The sequence below is a fragment of the Macaca nemestrina genome, chromosome 4 (genome assembly GCF_043159975.1).
Source record: "Macaca nemestrina isolate mMacNem1 chromosome 4, mMacNem.hap1, whole genome shotgun sequence".
NCBI lineage: Eukaryota > Metazoa > Chordata > Mammalia > Primates > Cercopithecidae > Macaca > Macaca nemestrina.
In genome coordinates, this window is record NC_092128.1 from 2201062 (window position 1) to 2226105 (window position 25044).

General features: G+C 48.2%; 1 protein-coding gene across 2 annotated transcripts in view; it reads right to left on the reverse strand.

Moving 5' to 3' along the window:
• LOC105475009 (ubiquitin protein ligase E3C) overlaps positions 1-5778 on the reverse strand; it is a 140560-nt gene extending 134782 nt beyond the window's left edge. Inside the window, exons 1-2 of one of the 2 annotated variants that reach the window (XM_071094174.1) lie at positions 5365-5513; positions 4715-4997 (exon numbers count right to left, since the gene is read on the reverse strand). In XM_071094174.1, the coding sequence (XP_070950275.1) occupies positions 4715-4756 (42 nt within the window). In that variant the 5' untranslated portion in view covers positions 4757-4997; positions 5365-5513. Of the gene's footprint in view, positions 1-4714; positions 4998-5364 lie in introns of both variants that reach the window. The other variant, XM_071094173.1, reaches the window with a different exon arrangement.
• Between the last annotated feature and the right edge of the window lie 19266 nt (positions 5779-25044).

Genomic DNA, 25044 nt, shown 5'->3' on the forward strand with positions numbered 1-25044 from the left:
CAGAGAAAAGTGAGGTGAGGGAGACTAGGCATATGGGAGCCCTACCCTCTGCTTGATTGTAAACCTGAAACTGCTCTAAAAAATAATTGTTTTTTAAAAAAGCACTGGACAAACATTAAAGTGATCTTAATTCTACTCCCACTATTGTCAGAACTATCTACGAAAAGTTACAAATTTTCAGTTCCTCTGGTCTACAAACTTTTCTATACCCATATCCATCCCTAGCTTCTTTAAGTCTCAAAATCCTTCCCATTGCCTGCTCACACTCAGTTCTCCCCACTCTCGGGTATTCTCCAAGACTCTGAAAGTTATGCCACTCCTGTCTTCCCTACATTTTTAACGCCCTCACTTCCCAGTCTATAAACTTGTTTCTCCCGTCCCCCAAAACAAACAAAACTCTTCCGAGACCCCCAATTTCCCTCTATCATCCAATCTTCTGGTTCTTTTCAAAAAAGGTCTACCCTGTTGCCTCGCCCCTGCTTTATTTTTTAAGAGATGGCGTCCTGCTGTGTTGCCTAGGCTGGGGTGCTACGGCATGATCACAGCTCACTGCAGCCTTGAGCTCCCACACGCCAGCGATCCTCCCGCCCCAGCCTTCGGTGTGGTGGATTACAGGCGTGTGCCACAGCATCCGGCCTGCGGTCGGCCCTGTTTCTGACTTTCCATCTGCTCTTCAATGTGCTATGCTCTTGACTTCCAACTCTGACTACCCTACAGAATATGCTCAAATCACCCAATTCTTCCCAGCTCCGCAGCCAGTGGGCTCTGTGTCTGTGCAGCACTTGGCACTGCCTGTCACTCCTCCCTCCTTGAGATTCACTCCCGGGACACCGCTATCCTCCACTCTAGGAGGTGTGACTCTTTTGTAAGCCCCGCCCCCAACCCCCACACGTATTAAACGTTGCAGTACCTCACGAGTCCCACCCTGTCCCAAACTCCAAGCCCTCTTAGGGAACTGTGTTCCAAGCCACCAGTCTGTTGATAACCCCCAAATCTGCATCTCTAGCCCAGACTGCTTCCTGTGTCTGTCCCACAGGAACCCAGGCATTCAGTCAACAACCACTCCCTGCTTCTTGAAGAAGCTACCCCTGCTCACAGGTGCACCTAGTCTGCTCCATTTGAACTAAGCCTCCAAGACCCCCTCAGAGTGAGCTTATCAGCTGGAAACATGACCCAGGCCAATCAGACTTTCCTCTCCTGAAAATTGGTAATTATGATCAAACTTTCTTGACGCTTAAGCTAGGAAACCATGTGTGTGAAATGGAGAAAGCCAGTCTGCAGAGCCAGGAATAAAGGAGACAAAGAAGGGGGTACACCCAGCTCCCGGAGAAAGACAAGCGGCTCCTGTGGTGGTGACATGCTGTCTGGGTGTTTCTGACCTTGCTATTCCGTCAGACACACCTATCCTTTCATAAACCTGTTTTTGTTTCTTTTTGTTTTGCCTACTAAGCCAGTTTTAGTCCATTTCTGTACCTAAAATCAGATTACCCCAAGATATTCTTCTATACACTACCAAGAAAAACATACCACCAATTAAACTGTATCATGCTATCAGTGTGTATCCTGATGTCAGAAATATTTAAAGGTAGAAATCAGTGTGACTTAAAAAATTAAATTTCAGGCTGAGTATGGTGGCTCACGCCTGTAATCCCAGCACTTTGGGAGGCCGAGGCAGGCAGATCACCTGAGGTCAGGGCCAGCCTGACCAACATGGAGAAACCCCATCTCTACTGAAAATACAAAATTAGCCGGGCGTGGTGGCACATGCCTGTAAACCCAGCTACTCGGGAGGCTGGGGCAGGAGAATCGTTTGAACCCAGGAGGCGGAGGTTTGCGGTGAGCTGAGATCCAGCCATTGCACTCCAGCCTGGGCAACACTGCACTCCAGCAGGAGCGAAACTCCGTTTCAAAAAAAACAAAACAAAACAAAAATTCAACTTTTATTTTAGATTCAGGGGGTACCTATGCAGGTTTGTTACAAGAATATACTGCATGACGCTGAGGTTTGGGGTACGAAGGACCCCATCACCCAGGGGGTGAGCGTAGTAACCAACAGGTAGTTCAGTTCCCCAGTCCTTTCCCCTGTCCCTCTTTTTCCTCCTCTAGTAGTCCCTGGTGTCTATCGTCCCCATCTTTATGTCCACGTGTAATCAATGTTTAGCTCCCCAAAGTGACTCTGAATCAATGGAATCCAATCTACACCTACTCCACACACCCCCGACTCCACAAACCTGAATGCCTTCTTGTCTTCCACCCATCCTTCAGGGCTAAGCTCCAAACTACTTTACTTTTTCTGAATCAGGATCAAGCGAAATTTAGAATGTAGCAATTACTCTCTATTGTTATTTAATTTTTAATTGCTTAAGTCTTATCTGCCCAGCAAGATTATAAACTTCTTCAAGCCAGACTTGTCGTACACAGATCTATACAAATAATAAGTACTAAAAGTATTTAACTTGAAAAAAGAAAAAGGTTATTCGACAGATGGTAACTACTCCATTTTCCACTAAGCTCCAGAAAGGGAAGATTTCAAATAATAATTTAAGACGTGAGAAAAGAGTAACTATAACTTCTCATTTTTCCAACAAGGGAAGGGACTTACGTGGCAGTCAAAGAGAATTCAGGAAAATAAGCATATGTAGGTGCTCAACATAATTAGTTGTCAGGAAACAAAATTAAAACCACAAAGAAACTACCTCCTCACTAAAATTAAAGGGCTTGCAATATCAAGTGTTGGCAAAGATGTGGAAACCTGGACACCTTCAGACGCTGTGGACATGCGACATGGGGAAACTGTGGCAGCGGTGTGCACAACAGCTGAACATACATTTAACCGAGGACCCAGCACAAGAGTATTAGGTGCACCAAAAGGCACACACGCCAAATGCCTGTAAGAAAACAGAATAAACCACGGTGCGTTCACACAAAGCGCAGTGCCGTGCACAGAGGCGGGTGGAATCCGCCTCTAAGACAGAAGCCAAGCCAAACAAGCCAGGCACAAAGGACAAGCGGCAAGTGGCTCCATGACCCTGAAGTTCAACAGGTAACGCTAATCTACAGTAACGGAGGTCAGGAGGACAGTCACCTTTGTGGGGCTGGAATACAGACATACCCGGCATAATGACCTTTCAGTCTGTCAACAACAGACCACATAAACACCGTGGTACCATAAGATTATAATTTGTATTTTTACTGTATCTATGTTTGGATGCACAAATATTCACCACTGCATTAAGAGTTGCCTACAGTATTCAGTACAGAAACACGCTGTCCAGGAGGGTAGCACAGGAGCAACTGGCTGTACCAAGCCGCTAGGTGTGTAGTGGGCAACACCAGCTAGGTGTGTGTTAAGTGCACTCTGATGGTCCCACAACAACCAATTGGCCTAGTGACAGTGTCCCCCTCTTTAAGTCACACATGACTGTAATTAAAGGGTGAGAGTGCAAGGGAGCCTCTGGAATGCTGGGAATGGTCTTCCTTTGATGTGAGTGGTATTCCCTCTACAGGAGAGTGTCCATATGCAAAAATCCTTCAAGCTGTACATACAGCTGGGTCCCCACCCAGATTCCTTAACCAGGCCAGGGCACCCATGCCCCAGCTGCTGCCAGTTGCTACTAAGGGCTCTTTACTGCCACTCTCTCCCAGAAGAATGGCCCTCGGCTCAGGGTCAGCAGTGCAACACTCCCACCCTCATCCCGGGGCGGGGGGGAACCTACAGCCACCAGCCCCTCTGCAGCAATTAGGGCCAACTGTGGCAAGCTCCTGGTGAGATGGGGCTAAAGCTAGCCTCCAGCTGAGACGCCCTTCCTCTTCAATTTCACTTGCACAAGGATCTCCTTAGCGCTTGTGAAGCTGACTGTATCTTACCTTATACCCCAATAAAAAGTGTTTTGTTTTTAAAGGGGTGATTGTTTCACACAGCTCAGGGTATCTTCCTTTGAGATTCTGATCAACAGATAAGAAACCTCACTCCCTCAGAGCAGAGATGCACTCCTTGGTGAAAACGGACCAACATCCATGTCCCGTGGGGTGTTCATGCCCGCAACAGAGGCCGCGCCGCGCTATGAAAATGGCATGGAGTCTCAGGTGGTCTGCCACTAGCTTGCTGTGTGAATGTGCACTCGTTCAAATGCTCTGCAGCTCACCTTCCCAACTTGTAAGCAAGGAAATTTGGTCCAGAGATTCTCGGAAGTCTCTTCTAACCGGAGAAATCCTTTGATCTCTTAAGAAACTTTCATTAACGTGGAAGCCCCTAGGTGCTACCACGCCCACCCTGTAACCGCACAGTACTTAGTTGTGGAGCACAGCGACTTGCAAGCAATCACCATCACACAAACCTCAAAGCTTAAAAAGGATCAGCACACTTCTCTCCCAACTCTTGACCCAGGTTTCCTTCTACCCTCAGAAACTACCAAACACAGCACCATGGCACAATCTTAACAGCAGTTCCTCCTTGGCCTGCCAGCATCCACTCCGCGTTACGTGCCTACCTGGTGGTTGTGATATACAGAATATACTGACAAACAACAAAAACTAGGTGAAGCAATTTAAAGAACATTTCAGAAATGATGGGAAGGGGTGGGAAGGGAGGGGCGGGAGCAAGACCACACAGCATTCAAAGACTTAGCGGTTCCAGTGAACCAACCGATGCCCGTCTTCAGGGACAGACAGCTGGAAATTCTAGACTAGAACAGAGGCGTCATGGTTTGCCTACCCTTATTCTAAACAATGACCATGCGAACAACTTATGGCCCATCACAACAGATACAAGTCCGGAGTCTCTCCACAGTTTCCGGGAGGCTGGTAGCGAATAATTGCCCTGGTCTTGGATTCAAACACGTGGCTATTCATGAGGCGTTCTGCTTCCACTTCAGAGATTATCGACATCAGCAAATGCGCGCCGTTCACCTTCTACAACCGAAAACGCCCTTCAGGTGGCATTCGAAAAGCAGCCACTCCCTGATGCCATGCGGGAGCGAGCACGGAAAGCCCCATTTCTGAAAGCAAACACCCAGAAAGGGTAAGTTCACCTTGGGTGGCACAAAGCATGCCAGGGTTCCCCGGCCGCCTGCATGGAAGGGAGCCACGGCCAGCGCGCCCGGGTCCCGAAGCGCAGCGGACAGGCAAGGCCCCCACGGGCGCGGCCTCCAGTTCCAGCCAGGGAGGCCCCGAGTCCAGCCCTAAGTCCTAGGCAGAGTCCTGGCCCCAAGTCTCGGCCCCGAATCCAACCCCGAGTCCTTGCTGGGGCTGACCCGAGATCCGGCGAGGAAGCCCCGAGTCCCCGCCAGGGAGGCCCCGAGTCCAGCCCCGAGCCCCGGCCGCGCAGGTCCCGAGCCGAAGGAGCCCCGCCAACCCGGGCCTCACCTTCCTGCTCGCGCCGCCAAGAGACACCTTGGGCCGCGTCTTGAAGTCGCCTTCGAAGCTGAACATCCTGGCAGCCTAGCCCATGTGCGGACGGCGCCGCCGCGGAAGCAGCCGGGCGGGCGGGGCACGGGGCGGGCTGGGAGGCTCTCGGCGCCCGCCCGCCCGGCCCAGGGCAGCGAGGACGCGGCGGCCGGGAGGCGACCCGAGCCCGCCCCCGGGCTGTACCCTCCCAGCCCTGCCCTGGGGCGGGAGGGGCGGCAACACTGGAGGGGCGGCCCTGCCTCGCCTGCCCCTCATCCACGCCGGCCACTGCTCCGGCCGCTGCAGGGGCGCCCAGCGGGCAGCAAACCCGGCGCTTGCACCTGGAACTGCCGCCTCGGGAGGGAAGATGGCGGTCAGCCGTCACTGCGTGCGCGGCCCTGCAGACGTGCGCGCCTCCGCCATCGACGGCACGGCGCTCTTCCCGGCGGCTCCGCCAGCGTGCGCGGCCCCGCAAGGCGCGCTGGAGCCTGGGGAGGAGGGCGGTGACCTGGGCACGCGGCGGAGTGGGCGGGGCCTGGTGCGTGCGGAGGGCGCGGCGGGGGGCGCGGCGGGGGGCGCGGCGGGGGGCGCGGCGGGGGGCGCGGCGGGGGGCGCGGCGGGGGGCGCGGCGGGGGGCGCGGCGGGGGGCGCGGCGGGGTGAGGGAGGTTTTGGGTGCGGGGCGGGATGCAGGGAAGGCGGAGTGCGAGGCGTGGGCCGGGGTGGGGTGCACGGCAGGGTGCGTGGTGCAGGGTGGGGTGCAGGGGCCGGCACCGGGAGCGGCCAATCTGGTGCCAGACTCGAGTGAGTGAGGCGGGAAAGGAGCAGCTAGGCCCAGCCCGTCTGTTTACACCCCACCTGTTCTATGTCTATGACACGCACAGACGGACGTAAATATTTACCATGTACACAGACATGCGCAGATTTGCCTCATACATACACAGCACACATATGCATCAATATACACACACAGCATCAATACATATCAATATGTATCATGTACACATACCTGTGTATGCATAAATATGCTCCTGGACTTACCATGGGGCTTTGTCCTGATAAACCCATCGTAAGATGAAAATATTGTAAGTTGAAAATGTATTTAATACTACAATAAACCCATCACAAAGTCAGAAAATTGTGAGTTGAGCCATTTTAAGTTGGGAACCACCTATACATAAACATGTGTCTTGTTATACGTATACATAAATAATCTCTCATATACATGTGCATATACATATATATCATACACGATTGAAGCCAATTTCTAAAAATTGATTTTTGGTTGTATACAAGGTATGCAACAGATTTCATAGACACATTGTGAAATGACTACCCTCTTTGTGTTTGTTTGTGAGGGTAAAATCTACTCTTGGCAAAATTTCAACACACAGTATGATACCATCTACAGTCCTCCTGCGGCTGAGCACGGTGGCTCACGTCGGTAATCCCAGCACTCTGGGAGGCCAAGGCGGGTGGATCACCTGAGGTCAGAAGTTCGAGACCAGTCTCGCTAACATGGTGAAACCCCATCTCTACCAAAAATACAAAAATTAGGCCAGCGTGGTGGTGCGCACCTGTAGTCCAAGCTACTCTGGAGGCTGAGGCAGGAGAATCGCTTGAACCTGGGAGGCAGAGGTTGCAGTGAGCCGAGATCACGTTATTGCACTCCAGCCTGGGTGACAAAGCAAGACTCCGTCTCAAAACAAAAAAGGAAAAAAAGAAATACAGTCCTGGCACCGCCTGTAATCACAGCACTTTGGGAGGCCGAGGCAGGTGGATCACCTGAGGTCAGGAGTTTGAGACCAGCCTCGCCAACATGGGGGAACCCACTCTCTACCAAAAATACAAAAATTAGCTGGGCGTGGTGGCATGTTTATGTATAGGTGGTCCCCAACTTAAAGTTCTTAAACTTCTAGCTACTTGGGAGGCTGAGACAAGAGACTCGCTTGAGTCCACGAGGCAGAGGTTGCAATGAGCTGAGATCCTGCCACTGTACTCCAGCCTAGGTGACAGAGTGAGACTCTGTCTCAAAAAATAAAAATAAATAATAATAATAATAATAAACAGTCCTCCTGTGAACATTAGATCTATGGGCATATTTATGCTACATAACTGCAAGTTTGTGTCCTTTTACATATCTCTCCCCATTTTCCCCAGCCCCAGGAAGCATCACTCTACTCTCTGTTTCTAGATGGGATTTGACTGTTGGATTCCATGTGCAAGTGAGCTCATCAGTATGTTTCTCTCTGTGTCTCACTTATTTCACTTGGCATCATGTCCTCCAGGTTCATACATGTAGCCAATGACAGGAGTGCCTTCTGTATCTTGCTGTTATGAATAATGTTGCAATGAACTGAGAGGAGCACCAGAAGAAACAATTTCATTTCCTGTAGAGATAGAACCAGCAGAGGGATCGCTGAGTCATGTGGTGGTTCTAGTTTTGTTTTTTTGCGGAAACTCCATACTGTTTGCCAAAATGGCTATACCTCCAACCATGGGCAAAGGTTTCTATTTGCCCACACCCTCACCAACACTTGTCTTTTGGATAATGGCCATGCTAATACTGTGAGGTGATATTTCATCGTGGTTTTGTTTTGCATTTCCTTGACGGTTACTGATGATGAGCACCTTTTCATTACCTCTTGGCCATTTTTATGTCTATTTGGAAAAATTCAGGCCCTTTGCTTGTTTTTTAATTGGGAAAACCCAACTTTTAAAACTAATATTTGTCGTTACTATGTGGAATGCACTGTTTTGGGTTTTTTTTTTAATCTCTTTATTTTATTATTATTTTTTTGAGACAGGGTTTCACTCTGTTGCCCAGGCTGGAGTGCTGTGGTGCAATCACAGCTCACTGCAGCCTCAACCTCCTGTGCTCAAGCAATTCTCCCACCTCAGCCTCCCAAATGGCTGGACTGCAGGTGTGTGCCAGCAGCCTGGCTATTTTTTTTCCCCTACCTCTTGCACAGGTGGGTCTCATTATGTTGCCCAGGCTGGTCTCGGATTCCTGGGCTCAAGAGATCCTCCTGCCTCGGCCTCCCAAAGTGCTGGGATTACAGGCATAAGCCACTGCACCCGGCTGTCACTTCTTCTTTTTAATGCTACATGCAAAGCACTAAATACATTTCACAACCTACTAATGGGTCTCAGCTCACAGTTTGAAAAATTCTGCCATATAAATTAAATATACATAGATAGATGGTTAGAAAGATATACAAATACTCTACTGTTGTCTGAATGTTGGTGTCTCCCCAAAATCATAAGTTTGAAACTTAGTCCCCAATGTGATCATATTAAGAGGAGGGGCCATTAGGAAGTCTTAAAGCATGAGGGTCCACCCCCATGAAGGAAACCAGTGCCCAAGGCGGCCTGTTTGTCCCGTCTGCCATGTGGAGACACAGCAAGAAGGCACCATCCATGAAGCAGAGTCCTCAGACACAGAATGTAGGGTGCCTTGATCTTGGACTTCCCAGATTCCAGAGCTGTGAGAAATACATTTCTGTTGTCCAAAAATTACCCAGGCTAAGGCATTTTGTTATAGCAACCCAAACAGAATAGGCACCCACACCCAGACACAAATGTGTGCGTGTAAATATATATGTGAACAAGGTCACGGTTCATATATATGAATGTGTGTATATATATATATAAAAGTGTGGTCTGTTTCCACACTCAGCCCAGGGTGGACATGTCTCTGTTCACATATATATATATATGTATGAACTGTGATAGAACTATCACAGTTCATACATACATATATGAACTATCACAGTTCATATATTTGAACTGTCATAGTATAGAATGTATTTTTAATCATAAAATGTTCCAATTTTACCATTTTGAAAGTTTACAAATTTTGTCAGTTAAAAAATATAACTTTTTGTTTTTACCTTTCAGGTTAGCAAAGATTTAAAATTGGTAATATCAGTATTTGTGACCTCTGTAAGTCTGCTCTGAAGTCTCAGATTCCTGTTTTTTTTTTTTTTTTGGAGACAGAGTCTTGGCTCTTGTTGCCCGGGCTGGAGTGCAATGGCGTGATCTCTGCTAACTGCAACCTCCACCTCTCCACCTCCTGGGTTCAAGTGATTCTCCTGCCTCGGCCTACTGAGTAGCTGGGATTATAGGCATGCCACCATGCCCGGCTAATTTTTGTGTTTTTAGTAGAGATGGGGTTTCACCATGTTGACCAGGCTGGTCTTGAACTCCTGACCTCAGGTGATCTGCCCGCCTCGGCCTCCCAAAGTGCTGGGATTACAAGCGTGAGCCACCGCGCCAGGCCTGAAGTCTCAGATTCTGCTTCGAATGAACCCTTCCAATGTCTGGGCTAGGAGGAGAAGCATGCATGCTCATGTGACTCTCACACCAACCTTAGTGTTGCTGGTAACTGGGGGATGCTCTCCCACATCTGCTGGGCCTCTTTCAAACGTTCTGACCGGCCCACGTGGGTAGAGAAGAAGTGCTCCTGACTGCACCTCTACCCATCTCAACACCACTGTCCAGCGTCTGGTCTGTTTCCACACTCAGCCCAGGGTGGGCGCGTCTCTGTGCTGAGGTCGGTGTGTCTGCTGGGTGGCCCTCCTCCATGAGCCACTTCTTCCCCGGGTATCCACTGGAGAACCAGTGATACTGCAGGAAAAGCTGTCTTATCAGGATCATTTCACCGTCTTTAACTGTGGTTCCTAATGAAGGATTTTCAAGGATTTTAAAAGTACCTTTATATAGAAAATTTCAAACTCAACAAGCCGGGGAGACTCATATGACCAATCAGTCTCCATCAGCTATCGCCCAGCATCGGTGACTGCCCACCCCGGGGCCAGTCTTATGTGACAGACTCCCCTCCATCCCTTTGAAGCAAATTCCAGACATCGTTTCGTCAGTATCTCTTAAAAAGTGGAATTTTTGTACAAGATTATGATCTCGTTATCACTCTACAAAGATTAATAATTTTCAAGAGTAATTTTCACTATAAAAGATTTTCAGGCTGGGCCTGGTGGCTCACACCTGTAATCCTAGCACTTTGGGAGGCCAAGGTGGGTGGATCGCTTCAGCTCAGGAATTTGAGACCAACTTGGGCCACATAGCAAGATCCCATCCCTAAAAAAAAAAACACACACACAAAAATTAGCCAGGCATGGTGGCTATAGTCCCAGCTACTCGGGAGGCTAAGGTGGGAAGATCCCTTGAGCCTGGGAGGCAGAGATTGCAGTGAGTGGAGATTGCACCACTCTACACCAGCCTGGGGGAGAAAGACAGACCCTGTCTCAAAAAAAAAAAAAAAAAAAAAAAAAAAAAAAAATTCCAACCATAGGTGCTGACCTAGAACCTAATGCTTGTACACTCCGACTCCAGTGAACAGCACTGTTTACTTGGCCTACTTCCTCTTGTAGACAGCAAACTCCTAAAGGGTGAGGAGCTGTCTACCTCACTTTTGTACCAACTGCAGGCCCTCAAATATGTGTTGGATTAAACAGATGATTGTGGAAAGAGTAGGTCAAAATCCTACAACTACTACATACCTATCAGAGCAGCTAAAATAAATACTGACAGCATCAAATGCTAGCAAGGAGGTGAAGAAACTACACCTCTCATATGTCACTGTGGGAAAGTAAAATGGTGCAACCAGTCTGGAAAATAGTTTGGCAGTGACTTTAATAAAAAAACTTAGCTGGGCATGGTGGCTGGTGCCTGCAGTCCCAGCTACTCAGGGGGCTGAGGTGGGAGGATTGTTTGAGCCTAGGAGGTTGAGGCTGCAGTAAGATGTGACTGTGCCACTGCACTCCAGCCTGGTCAACACAATGAGACCCTGTCTCAGAGAAAATGTAATTAATTTAATTTATAAACTAAACATACACTTACCACAGGACCCAGCAATTGCATTCCTGTGCATTTACCTCAGACTAATGAGAACTTATGTCTATCAAACATTTTACACAGATGTCCACAGCAGCTTGATTTGTAATAACCCAAATTTGGAAACACCAAAATGCCCTTCAAAGGATGATAGTTAAACAAACCTCAGCAGGTGCACGCCATGGACACTACTCAGCAATTTTTACAAAGAACAAACTACTGATGCCCACAGACAGCCCTCAAGGGTATCCTGCTGACGGGAAAAGCCAGTCCCATAAGGTCACACCATACTGTATGACTCCATTCACATGACAAGGACAGGGAGGAAGAGGAGGAGGCTGGCTTCAAAGGGAGGCCATTGTGGTGATGGAGCAATTTTGTTACTTGACCTATGCCACCATGCCAGGCTAATTTTTGTATTTTTTGTGGAAATGGGGTTTTGCCATGTTGCCCAGGCTGGTCACCTGCCTCAGCCTCTCAAAGTGCTGGAGTTACAGGCATGAGCCATCATGCCCAGCTGTGATGGTTAATATTTGTGTCAACCTGAGGGCCCTAAGGGATGCCCAGATAGCTAGTAAAACATGATTCTGGGTGCTGCCTTCACCAACATGAGCAGGCAACCTCCAACTCACTCAGAGCCTGAATAGAAGAGAAAGGTGTTTAGGAGGAGCAAGATTATATGGAGGAGAAAAAAAAAAGGTGGAAGGACGGAACCTGAGGGAAACTTCTCCCTCTTTGTTCTTGAGCTGGGACATTCATCGTCTTCTGTCCGCGGGCATCAGAGCTCCGGGCTATTGCTTCAGACTCTGGGACTTCACTGGCTCTTCACCCCGTCCCACGCCACCAGCTCTCCTGCGTCTCAGGATTACAGACGGCAGATGGTGGGAGTTCCCGGCCGCCACAACCACCTGAGCCAATTCCTCATTATAAATCTCTCTCAAATGCAGATATAGGTATAGCTATAGATATATACCTCATATTGGTTCTGTTTCTCTGGAGACCCTAATACAGAGATTAGTTTATACTAATATATACTCTAATATATATATATATAGAGAGATTAATATATAGCCTAATATATATAATATAGATATATAGCCTAACATATATTATATATTATATTTTATTATATATAATATATATTATATATTATATTTTATTTTATAAAATATATAATATATAATTTTATTATATTATATATTTTATATAAAATATATTTTATATATAATTTTATATTTATATTTATTATTTTATATTTTATTATATATAATAAATTTTATTTATTTTATATATAATATATAATATATAATATAATTAATATAATTATAATATATATAATAATATATATAATTATATATTATAATATATATTATAATTATATATTATATATATAGAGAGAAAACATATATCTCCCCTATGGCTCAAATTTTCCAGTGTTTGAAAAAGCCCCGAATGTCTCATCGAACTCTATTAGGAAACATATATACTCCTCCTATCTCTCCTTCCTTCCTTCTATCCCTTTGCTCCAAAGGAATCTAATATAAAATGCAATATATTTTTAAGTTATTGTTTATGGACGCTTGTAAGAGCTTCCCAGTGTATCTGAAGATTCTACCTGAAAACCACACATTGTTTCAGAAGTTCTTTTGCAAACTGCAGGAGAGAAAAGGAAGAGCTGCTTTCACCAAGAAAGTCGTTTATCCAATTTCTTCCGTCTTACACGCTATCTTGTCTTAGTTACCTCACAATTCAAACATATGATAAAAATTGGCTATATTTTTATTTTAAAAATTCATTATTTAGAATAGTAATACATGTTAATTATTTTAAAAATCAATTCCAATGTACACAAAGTAATAAATGAAAAAAACCTATTTGCCCTACCTCCTCATCGTATCTTTGAGATTATTGATCTATCATCTCTCTCTCTCTTAGTTTCTTATCACTCCTGTAACAAATTGCCACAAGCTGAGAGGTTTAAAACAACACAAATGCATTGCTCTACAGCTCTGGAGGTCAGAAGTCCTCACAGGTCTCCCTGGGCTGAAACCAAGGCATCAAAGGGCAGGTTCCTTCTGCAGACGCCGGAGGAGGTTCTGTTCTTGCCCTGTCCAGCCTTCTCTGGCTCATGGCCCATTCCAGCAATCACTTCACACCAACCACTGCTCTGTCCTCAATTCCCTTCCCTGACTGACCCTCCTGACTTCCCATCACAGGCACCCTGGGATGACACGGGGTCCACCACATAACCCAGGATCACCTCCCCTGGCAAAATCCTTGACTTCATGACATCTGCAAGGTTCCTTTTGCTGTGTAAGATAACATCCACATGTTCACAGGATTAGGACATGGACGTATTTAGGGAACCATGATTCTGTGTGCCATACTATCCATCTACAATTTTTTTGTTTTTAAACAAGATCATTTTCCTCATTTCCCCCAAAACTTTCTTTCTTTGGGAACCAAAATATATCATAACTAGAGATGTAGTGCATTAATTTTAACATTAATTAACTCATTTTACTGCATTAACTGGAATGCTTAGAATCTTATTGTATGAACACTCCAGAATTTATTATTTTACCATTTCCCCATTGTTTCACACCTAGGCAGATGTCTCTTTTTTTTTTTCTCTTCCTATTTCAATTTAGGCTGCAAGAACATTCTTGCACACAGGTGGGAGCTCTTTCTGCAGGATGGACACTCGAAAGGGCATAGCTCTATCGCTGCATGGAAGGGCACTCGCCATCACCCAGCATCAGGCACATGCACGCCAAGCCCTGCTGAGCCAGCTCCTCACACCTGCTAGCACGGCTGCTATCCAAAAGACAGGAGGTAACAGGTGTTGGTGAGGATGAGGAGAAAAGCAAACCTTGTACACTGTGTGAATGTGAATTGGTATAGCCAGTATGGAAAACGGCATGGAGGTTCCTCAGAAAATTAAACATGGAACTACCCTATGATCCAGCAATCCCACTCCAGGCTATATACCCAAAGGAAATGAAACCATGGTACGGCTGAGTTGAAGGGTATACATGCCTAAATTTCAATAGGTTCTGTTAACTGCTAACCCCAAAAGACACACCACCTCTCCTTCAGGTATCATCCTGGGACCACCAGCGAGCAAGGTAGATTTGGATCCCAGAGGCTCTGAAGTGGGTCCAAAGAAAACATTCATTAAATGAACGCCGTGGCCACAGTACACCTGAGGCTGAACATTCTCTCCTTCCTCCATTTACTATACCAAATTATGTCCAGCCACCCTGTCCGATAGAGCTCATCAGAAGTTATCAATGAGATTAAGTGGTCACATTAAGATTCTCTGATTATTGGCTGGGCACAGTGACTCACCTCTGTAATCCCAGCACTTTGGGAGGCTGAGGCAGGCATATCACTTGAGGACGGGAGTTTGAGACCAGCCTGGGCAACATGATGAAATCCCCATCTCTACTAAAAACACAAAAATTAGCAGGGTGTAGTGGTGGGCACCTGTAAGCCCAGCTACTTGGGAGGCTGAGGCAGGAGAATCACTTGAACCCAGGAGGTGGCGGTTGCAGTGAGCCAAGATCATGCCACTGCACTCCAGCCTGGACGACAGAGTGAGACTCTGTCTCAAGAAAAAAAAAAAAAAAAGATTCTCTGAAAATAAAATACAAAAAGACTTTCCAATAAACACAATTGTAAAGAAATATGGGGATGGCAGTTACTGCGCAGGAAAGACCACCGCGACAACTTCCCAGTTAGTGCCCACAGAGTGTCTCAAGCTGGGTGGTCTTCCTTGAGACGTGTGCTTCGATCTTACTCTTCAAAATTTAAATATCTGTTTAATACACTTTCTGTAGGTATAATAACTTTAATAATAATTGTTTAGAAAAATAAACCTCATTAATAAAATGCCCACAATAAGATGTTCTGCATTTGAATATATTCTCCTCTTCATTATCATATTCCAGGGGAAGTTAAAGCATTAAAAAAATTAAATTGTTCCGCAAGATTAAAGTCTCAAACATTAAAGTCCAAAATAATTAAAATGGACAGAAATGAAGGGAGAATGGACAATTCAAAGTAGTAACTACAGACTTCACTACTTCAATTTTTTTTTTTTTTTTTTTTGAGTCTTGCTCTGTTGCCAGGCTAGAGTGCAGTGGCACCATCTCAGCTCATTGCAACCTCCGCCTCCTGGGTTCAAACAATTCTCCTGTCTCAACCTCCTGAGTAGCTGGGACTACGGGCACCCGCCACCACATCCAGCTAGTTTTTGTATTTTTAGTAGAGATGGGGTTTCACCATGTTGGCCAGGATGGTCTCAATCTCTTGACCTCGTGATCCGCCCACCCAAAGTGCTGGGATTACAGGCATAAGCCACCGCGCCAGCCCCACTACCTCAATTTTAATGCATAGAAACTAGACAAAAGAAGGCCGGGCGCGGTGGCTCAAGCCTGTAATCCCAGCACTTTGGGAGGCCAAGACGGGCGGATCACGAGGTCAGGAGATCGAGACCATCCTGGCCAACATGGTGAAACCCCATCTCTACTAAAAAATACAAAAAACTAGCCGGGCGAGGTGGCAGGCGCCTGTAGTCCCAGCTACTCGGGAGGCTGAGGCAGGAGAATGGCGTAAACCCGGGAGGCGGAGCTTGCAGTGAGCTGAGATCCGGCCACTGCACTCCAGCCTGGGAGACAGAGCGAGACTCGGTCTTAAAAAAACAAAAAACAAAAAACAAAACAAAAAAGAAACTAGATGAAAGAAAGATGAGAACATTTAAATAACAATACAATCCAACTAGACATAACACCTGTGGACACTCTGCCAGCACCAACAGAACACATGTGATTCTCCAGGGCACACGGAGGATTCTCCAGGATAGCCCATGTGCGAGGCTGTAAAGCAAGCTTCAGCACACCTGCAAAGGAGCAGGTAACTCAGAGCACATGCCCCAAGCGCAAGGGAGTGACATTAGAAATCGATGACAAGAGTCGGGCACAGCACTCACACCTGTAATCCCAGCACTTTGGAAGGCCGACGTGGGAGGATCACTTGAGGCCAGGAGCTCAATGCCTGTCTGGGCTACATAGCAAGACCCCATCTCTATATAAAAAAAATTAATAAATTAGTTGGTGTAGGGGCACGTGCCTATAGTCCCAGCTACTTGGGAGGCTGAGATGGGAAGATCACTTGAGCCCAGGAGTTCAAGACTGCAGTGAGCCATGATGGCGCCACTGCACTCCAGCCTGGGCGACAGAGTGAGACTTTGTGGAGACAATTTGGGAAACCCACAAATATGTGGAAATTATACAACACACTCCTAAAGAGCCAATTAGTCTAAGAAAAACAGAAACCAGAAAATACTTTAAGATGAATAAGAATGAAGACACAATGTACCAGAGATCACAGCAGGGACCATGGCATTTAACAGGAGGGTAGATACGATTTTCCACTCACCAAAATGCAAACCCTCTGTGCAGCTTAGCCAGAATCCATGCCAAAAATTCTCAGTTGCTGGTCAGGTGCGGTGGCTCACGCCTGTAATCCCAGCATTTTGGGAGGCTGAGGTGGGTGGATCATTTGAGGTCAAGAGTTCAAGACCTGCCTGGCCAACATGGTGAGACCCTGTCTCTACCAAAAATATGAAAATTAGCCAGATATGGTGGCACATGCCTGTAGTCCCAGCTACTTGGGAGGCTGAGGCACAAGAATTGCTTGAGCCTGGGAGGCGGAGGTTGCAGTGAGCTGAGATCATGCCATTGCACTCCAGCCTGCAACTGTGGCCTGCACGTCCTCTCCTGCACCCCAGAAGGTGGTATTCAAGACACAGGGGCAAGCTCAATCAGGCCTTACTTCAGGTGCTTTTCTGGCCGATCCCAAATTTTTGAAACCCTCCTTTCCTTTACCTGATGAGTCCCACGTCTCTGGCACTCAGAGCTCTGCCTGTGTGACCTCTCTGCCTGGGACACCAGCTCCAGTGGCTTCAGGACAGTTTCAAGTCAGTGCTGGGGCATGCCTTGTCCTGGCTCACCCTGTAGAACCGCATCTGCCTGTGGATGGCGACTCCGAATGGTTCTGTCCTCACCTCACAGTGACTCCTGCCCTATAGCCATGAATCCTGCCCCCAGAGCCTCTGCGGGGTTTCCCGTAGGGTCACCGGAAGCCTCCCCCTGCCCACATCCCCCACCCAGGCTCTCGGCCCCGACCTGACTCGTTCTGCACCTTGAGTTGAACTTCCCCAGGAGAGGTGGGGCCTTGGTGTGCAGCTGTCCCGAGGGGCCTCGGTGTGCAGCTGAGATGCCCCTCAGACTCCCCTGAGCCTGGCCCTTGCCTGCTCTGAGGTCCACAGCCCACACCCTTGCTCACGCCTTGCCGCATAAGGCCCAGGGCACTCCAGAGACAGGCAGCCTCTGCACCTGGGCCCTCCCCTGTGAGCTGCAGTCACCCAATAAGGCCAAAATGTTATGTGGCCTATGATGTCCATCCTCGCCTCAAGCTGCAGCTGTAAACAGCCGGCTGCACTGCCGGGGATGCTCCTGCGGGGTTTGCTGTGAGACCCAGGCCTCCCTGGGGCCGGCGCTCAGCTCCGAGGCCTGGGGCAACGGCCAAAGCACTGCCAGGGGCTCCTTCTCCAGGTGTGAAATGATTCCCCAAAGATCTGTGTCCCAGGCTCCCAGTTCTCAGAAATGAACCGATAATGCAAGTGTGGAGGGCAGGGAAGGGCTGACTCACGGGAGGAGCTTGGCTGAACAAGGGCCAGGAGGGGCGGGGTGAGTGAGAAGGCAGGTGAAGGCCCCACTTGGAACAGAAGAAAGACAGCGTGTCTGGGACAAGAGAGAAGGGCCAGAGCCTGACTGCCCGGAGGCGTGGGGACCCAGAGGCTTCCTCCTTCCTTGGAGGAAGGCAGGCAGCACGCCTCGTAAGTCTAGGCTTTTCCATTTTCTTCTTTTTCTCATAAAGCTATTTAAGGTTAAGGACTGTGGAGTTTTTTGCTAAAATCGGAACAGTGGCCACTATCCATGGGCTGACATGGCTGTGACTTCACAGCTACCCGGTACAGACCGCCGAGCTGTTCTTCCATGAAACCTTGTTTACACTGTCAATTGCAGACTGAGTAATATTCAGATATCCATGCATGCTTTCAACTTCCTAACGCTTAAGACGTCTCCTAGTAGTAAAGCATTGTTGAGACTTGGGTTCCAGCCCTTCCCTGACCCTTCCTAACTGCATGACTTTGGTGAGTCACTTAACCTCATCAACTTCATCTGCCAAGTGGGCAGGATGCCTCACGAGGTGGAAGGCATGGGCCTGGCCAGGCTCCACTCTTGAGAGCTACATTTTAGTGATACAAACGCTGAATGAGCCCGGTCGTTTCAGACCAGTGTTATTAACACTCAGCATCTGCACTCAAAGGGCATTTTGCTAAGTTCATAGGCTGAAAGAACGGTGATAATAAACAGTATGAAAACACCAAGTATTGATAATATGCTGCTGTTAACATTCTACTCTTTTCTGCATGATCATCATCATCATTTTAATCATTTAAAAAGGTTAGACAATTAAGCGTGTGTTTGGCAGCCCTTCAACGTGTGGGAAGCAGGAGGCCAAATTGCAAGTGCTCCTTGTCGCCTTGGACAGCTGGAAGCTGCCAGGACAGCCAAGGAGAGTTCCTCCTCCAGAGCGCGGAGCGTCCTGTGTTTTGGGAAGATACACTTACACTTCTGCTCAAAGTCATCTATGAATAATCAAGTGTTGGAACATATAGGCACAGCAGTGGAAAATCAAAGCTCCTCTTTACTGAGGATTCATATTTTGTCAGGTATGACACGACATGCCATATAGACTTTTTTTTTGAGATGGCGCAACCTCCACCTCCTGGGTTCAAGCGATTCTCCTGCCTCAGCCTCCCGAGTAGCTGGGATTATAGACGCCCACCACCATGCCCAGCTAATTTTCATATTTTTAGTAGAGATGAGGTTTCACCATGTTGCCCAGGCTGGTCTCGAACTGCTGACCTCAGGTGATCTCCTGCCTCAGCTTCCCGAAGTGCTGGGATTACAGGCGTGAGCTACTGCGCCCAGCTTAGTTTTTTAGTTCTTTATTTGGTCCTCTGGGCAGTCTCTTACAAGTGTGAGCCTGTGCGCAGCCCCATACAGACTTTTAAACTTATGTGCGTAGAGCAGTCCTATGAGGGAAACGTTATTACCCACATTTTACAAATGTGGAAACTGAAGCTTAGAAAGAAGCCCCGGGCCTGGTGTCTCCCCCAAGATGCACTGCTTTGTAACCTACGGTGGCCGGGGTCGAATTTCCCGAGACGCACCGCTTTGTAACCTACGATGGCCAGGGTTTAATTTCTAGCAACACAGATGAGGCTTTGCCTCAAAGATACCCATAAAACTTATTTTGTTTACTCTGGGTGAAAAAAAATGCTGTAAAACAAGCTGATGTAAAGACAGCATTGCAAAGAGCACTTCACTTAAGCACTTTCTGAGAGTGAAACATCCCAGCAGCGCAGGCTGCCAAAGAGCGAAGACATTTCATTTAAAATTACACTGGCGCAAGACCATCAAAGTATCCTTAACATTTTCATTAAATTGAGATACAGATCTAGTTAGAGTAGTAAATCTCTTCCGATACAAGGAGTTAATTGAAGAGCCAAGGCTACAGGCAACAGTGAGCCTGAAATAATCACCAGCTGCAAGGAATCCAGAAGCACCCGAGGCCTGGCGCAGAGCTCTCCATGTGCTGTTGTGAGATCTACGCAGGTGGGGCCTCCCTGTGCCCTCACCACGGCGCACACCGGAGCAGCGAGTGTGGCGGGGGGGTGGGGATGGGGAGGCGGGGAGGACCAGGTCAGGCATCTATCTGTGTTCAACAGGCTTGATTATGGTTCAGCATGGTGAGGACAACAGATCCAGGACGGCTGCCATTGAAAAGATGGCTTGTTACAGATCCTGAGAGGAGGGCAGGTCGCACCACAGGGGCCACACAGGGGTGCGCCGGGGTTGGTCGTGATGCTGGGGGGTGGAGGAACCGAGCAGGAGCCTCTATTGTGGTTTCCACAATAAGGGAGGCCAAGGCAGGGTCAGAAGGCCCGGGACTGCCCAGCTTGAATAACTCTAGCCCTCTGGGGCCAGGGGCTGCCCCACGTCTGGTACCTGCCCTGGGGTGACAAGTGTGGGTGAACAGTGGCCTGGGGTGTAGCCCACAGAGGAGGCGGTGGGTGTGGGCTCTGCACTGCAGGGTTTGCATGTGGAAAGCCTGTGTGGGGTGGGCAAGTGTTCACTATCCAGGAATTGGCTGTTTGTGGGAGGGGCAGCCTCCCAGGGTCAACAGGCCCCAGATGTCAGAGCATCAGATACAGAAAATAAACAACATGGTTACTACAGCATCAAAGGACCAAGGTTCAAATCTCAGGTACTGCCTGTATGAGCAAGTCAGGCCACCTCTGAGATCTGTCTGCTCCTGTGTAACTCAGAGAGGATCACACCAATCATTCGATTAGACAACTTGTTTTTTTAAATGTAGCTTAGTACTTGGCACATTATAGTTATTGCTAAATATTAGCTAATTAAATCTTATGGCATTTAAAATAGTAGTTGTAATCTCTTATCCAACACAGTTTGGACTAGAAGTGTTTCAGATTTTGATTTTTTCAGATTTTGGAATATATGTAATAATCAGATTATATTGAGGGTGGGACCCAAATCTAAACATGAAATTCATTTATGTTTCATATACACCTTACACACATAGCTGAAAATAACTTGATGCAATACTTAAACATAATTTTGCGCAGAAAACAAAGTTTGCATTTTGACCGTGACCCATCACGTGAGGGCACGCACGAGATTTTCCACTTGTGGCATCATGTTGATGCTCAAAAGGTTTTGAATTTTGGAGTTTTTCAGATTTGGGATTTTCGGATTAGGGATGCTCAGCCTGTATGTGCACAGCTTCTCTGGCACTCTCTTCAAAAGATGGAGCCTGGGCCGGGTGCAGTGGCTCACGCCTGTAATCCCAGCACTTTGAGTGGCCGAGGTGGGCAGATCATCTGAGGTCAGGAGTTCAAGACCAGCCTGGCCGACATGGTGAAACCCTGTCTCTACTAAAAATACAAAAATTAGCCGGGCTTGGTGTTGGGCACCTGTAATCCCAGCTACTCAGGAGGCTGAGGCAGGAGAATCACTTGAACCCAGGAGGTGGAGGGTGCGGTGAGCCAAGATCATGCCACTGCACTCCAGCCCTGGCAACACAGTGAGACTCAGTGCCAAAAACAAACAAAGAAACAAAAGATGGATCCTGAAGCCAGGTGACATGGCTTATACCTGTAGACTCAGCTACGTGGGAGGCTGAGATGGGAGGGTTCAGAAGTTCAGGATTGGCCTAGACAACATGACCAGACCAATCTCAAAAAAAAAAAAAAAAAAAAAGATGGCGCCCGTGCCTCTCCCCTGAGCACAGGTTGGATTTAGCTGCTCTTTTCTGCTGAGTAGAAGAAACCCGGACATGGCAGCGTGGGCCTCGGAGACACATTCATGCGAGGCACTCGGCTTCCTGTGTGCTCCCTCTCTTGGGTCATGCATCCTGGAGAAGGCAAACACCCCACAGGGAGGATCCTCAGGCAGTGCACAGAGGGCCCCACACGGCACGGAGCCGAGGCCTCCAGCTCCACCCCTCAACAACAGGGTCATCCTGAGGTGGGCCCACCTGCCTCCGTTGAGCCTTTGGCAAATGCAGCCACAGCCAGCCTCTTGACTGCAGCCTCGCAAGAGGCCCTGAGGGAGAACCACTTAGCGAAGCCATCACCAAACCCCTGGCCCGCAGCAGCTGGGCACCAGATGTGTCTTGCTTGTGAGCCAAGTGTTGGGTAGTTCGCTGTGCAGCAGTGCCAGCGGGTCTAACCTCAGGGGAATCTCCAAGCTGGGCTCTGCCAGTACCATTTGCAGCACTTAGGCCTGGATAGACAATCTCTAGAGAAGTTTCCAGAACCACTTTCTAGTCAATTCCAGAGATTTCCAGACAGAGGTGCAGGGGGTTTGGAATCCTGCCCATCTGTGCTGTGCTCACCTAGATTGAAATGGCCGGTGGTTGGCCGGGCGCGGTGGCTCACGCCTGTAATCCCAGCACTTTGGGAGGCCAAGACGGGCGGATCATGAGGTCAGGAAATTGAGACCATCCTGGCTAACACGGTGAAACCCTGTCTCTACTAAAAAATACAAAAATTAGCCGGGCGCCGTGGCGGGCGCCTGTAGTCCCAGCTATACCGGAGGCTGAGGCAGGAGAATGGCTTGAACCTGGGAGGCGGAGCTTGCAGTGAGTGGAGATCCCGCCACTGCGCTCCAGCCTGGGTGACAGAGCGAGACTCCGTCTCAAAAAAAAAAAAAAAAAAAAAAAGAAATGACTTAGTTATGACAATGTCTTTTATGCAACCATGGCTTTAGTCCTAGTCTGTAGACACCTTCACTAGGAAGACCAGTGAACATGCAGCTTCCTCAAACTGCAGTTACAGAAACAAGGACCATGGATTTTACCTTCAAATTATCACCAGGTCTCAACCATTTTTCACATAAAGATCCTCCATTTCCCTTAAAGCCTCGACCATTTGTTATTAAAATGTACCTTCTTCTCCCTCTCCCTTGCCTTGCCTGTGATGCTTTTCCTCCCGAGAACGGCTGTGTGTGGATGCAGCAGCTCGCACTTCTTGACAGGAGCGTGAAATTGTCAGGGCAAGCTACGTCATGCTCAGGTACAAACAACCCCTGGGTTTACCTGGTACTAAGGCAAGGTCTGCTGGGAGCCTGGACGGCTCTCCAGCACAGTGTCCGCCGCGGCCACTTGACAGGTCAGGCCACCCGGCTCTCGCGCCTCCATCTCCACAGTGGGGACAAGAACACGATGGTCTCAGGGTGATGAGAAGTGGCACATGGACCTCCCACGCATGCCCACTGGCAGAATCTTATTCCACGGTCCCTAGACCCACCCAACTGCCAGGACATGAAGATGTGGGATCATCTAGGGGCCCAGAAGAACAGGAGAAACAGACAGGAAGAGAAAGCAAAGACCCCACTCCAGGGCTGCCTGCATTCGGCAGGTACACGTGGGCTGTGCGCCAGGAGCTGGAGACACAGCAACAGAGACAAGCCCCCTCTCCGTGTGACGCTCACACCCAAGTGGCCATCCGTTGTTTCTTCTAACCTCTCAGCACCTGGTCCTGTCTGCACCACCTCACATTCAGGAGGTGTAGATGGGCTGATCAACAAAGCTAAAATCTTATCCAATGGAGCAGTCACCACAGAAACTTCCCAGCTGACAGGAAGGGACCCCATCTGACTTCTCCCAGCCCAGTGCCTCATGTATTAATAGAAAATCAAGAGAAGGGATTGATTTAAATTTATGATGAAATATTTTGGACATACAAAATGACTAAAAGGATAAAATATCAAGTTCCAAGGACCCATTGCCCAATTTACAAATAAAACATGACCTTCTCTGATGCATCTGCCCCTTCCCTGGAGAGCAGCCTCAACCCCAGTTCTGTTCCTCATCGTCAGGCATTAGAAGCAAGAGGGAAGCAGTTACCTCCTGGACTTAAATGACCAGTTGTATCAATTTGGTTTTGAATTTTAAAATACTGAATTTAAACAATCATTTACATTTGTACAGAGCTTTACAGCTTACAAAATAATTTTACTTATATTTTCTCATTAATCCCTGTAATAATCCACCAAGCAGGTATTATCAAACCTGTGTTATAGTAGGAAAAGTAATATAGATTTTTCATTTTAAAATTTTATTTTGTAGAGATGGATCTCCCTATGTTGCCCAGGCTGGTCTCCAACTCCTGAGCACAAGCAATCCTGCCACCTCGGCCTCCCAAAGTGCTAAGATTACAGGTGTGAGCCACCATGCCCAGCCAAGCAATATTTAATCCCAGCACTTTGGGAGGCCAGGGCAGGTGGACTGCTTGAGCCCAGGAGTCCAAAACAAGCCTGGGCAACATGGTGAGACCCCGTCTCTAAAAAAATATAAAAATTAACTGGGTGTGGTGGTGCCCACCTGTGGTCCCAGTTACTCAGAAGGCCGAGGTTGGAGGATTGCTTGAGCCCAGGAGGTAAGGCTAGAGTGAGCTGAGACCATGCCATGACACTTGGGCCTAGGTGATAGAGTAAGACTGTCTAAAAAAAAAAAAGAAAGGCTGGGCGCGGTGGCTCAAGCCTGTAATCCCAGCACTTTGGGAGGCCGAGACGGGCGGATCACGAGGCCAGGAGATCTCGACCATCCTGGCTAACACGGTGAAACCCCGTCTCTACTAAAAAATACAAAAAACTAGCCGGGCGAGGTGGTGGGCGCCTGTAGTCCCAGCTACTCGGGAGGCTGAGGCAGGAGAATGATGTAAAACCTGGGAGGCGGAGCTTGCAGTGAGTTGAGATCCGGCCACTGTACTCCAGCCTGGGTGACAGAGTGAGACTCCGTCTCAAAAAAAAAAAAAAAAAGAAAGACAGTCTGTTTCCCTCCACTTGAAGCTGCCTCTGTGCACAGGACTCAGGGGAAGACGCAGGTCATCTCCAAGGTGATCCCAAGGTCAGGTCACAGGAGCAATATGGCTTCCACCTGGTTTGTGCAAGCACTCGCTTGCTTGCTTGCTTGCTTGCTTTCCCTCCCTTCCTCTGTCCCTTGGATCCCAGTCATCTGCAGTGAGGCAGCCCCAGTTGTAAGCAGAGATTGCTGCAGGTGTTTCAGCGAAGGTCCAGGACACCTGGCCTGTGGAGTGGATGGGCTCTAGGTGGTCCCAGCCTTTCACTTTTCAGGAGCTCCAG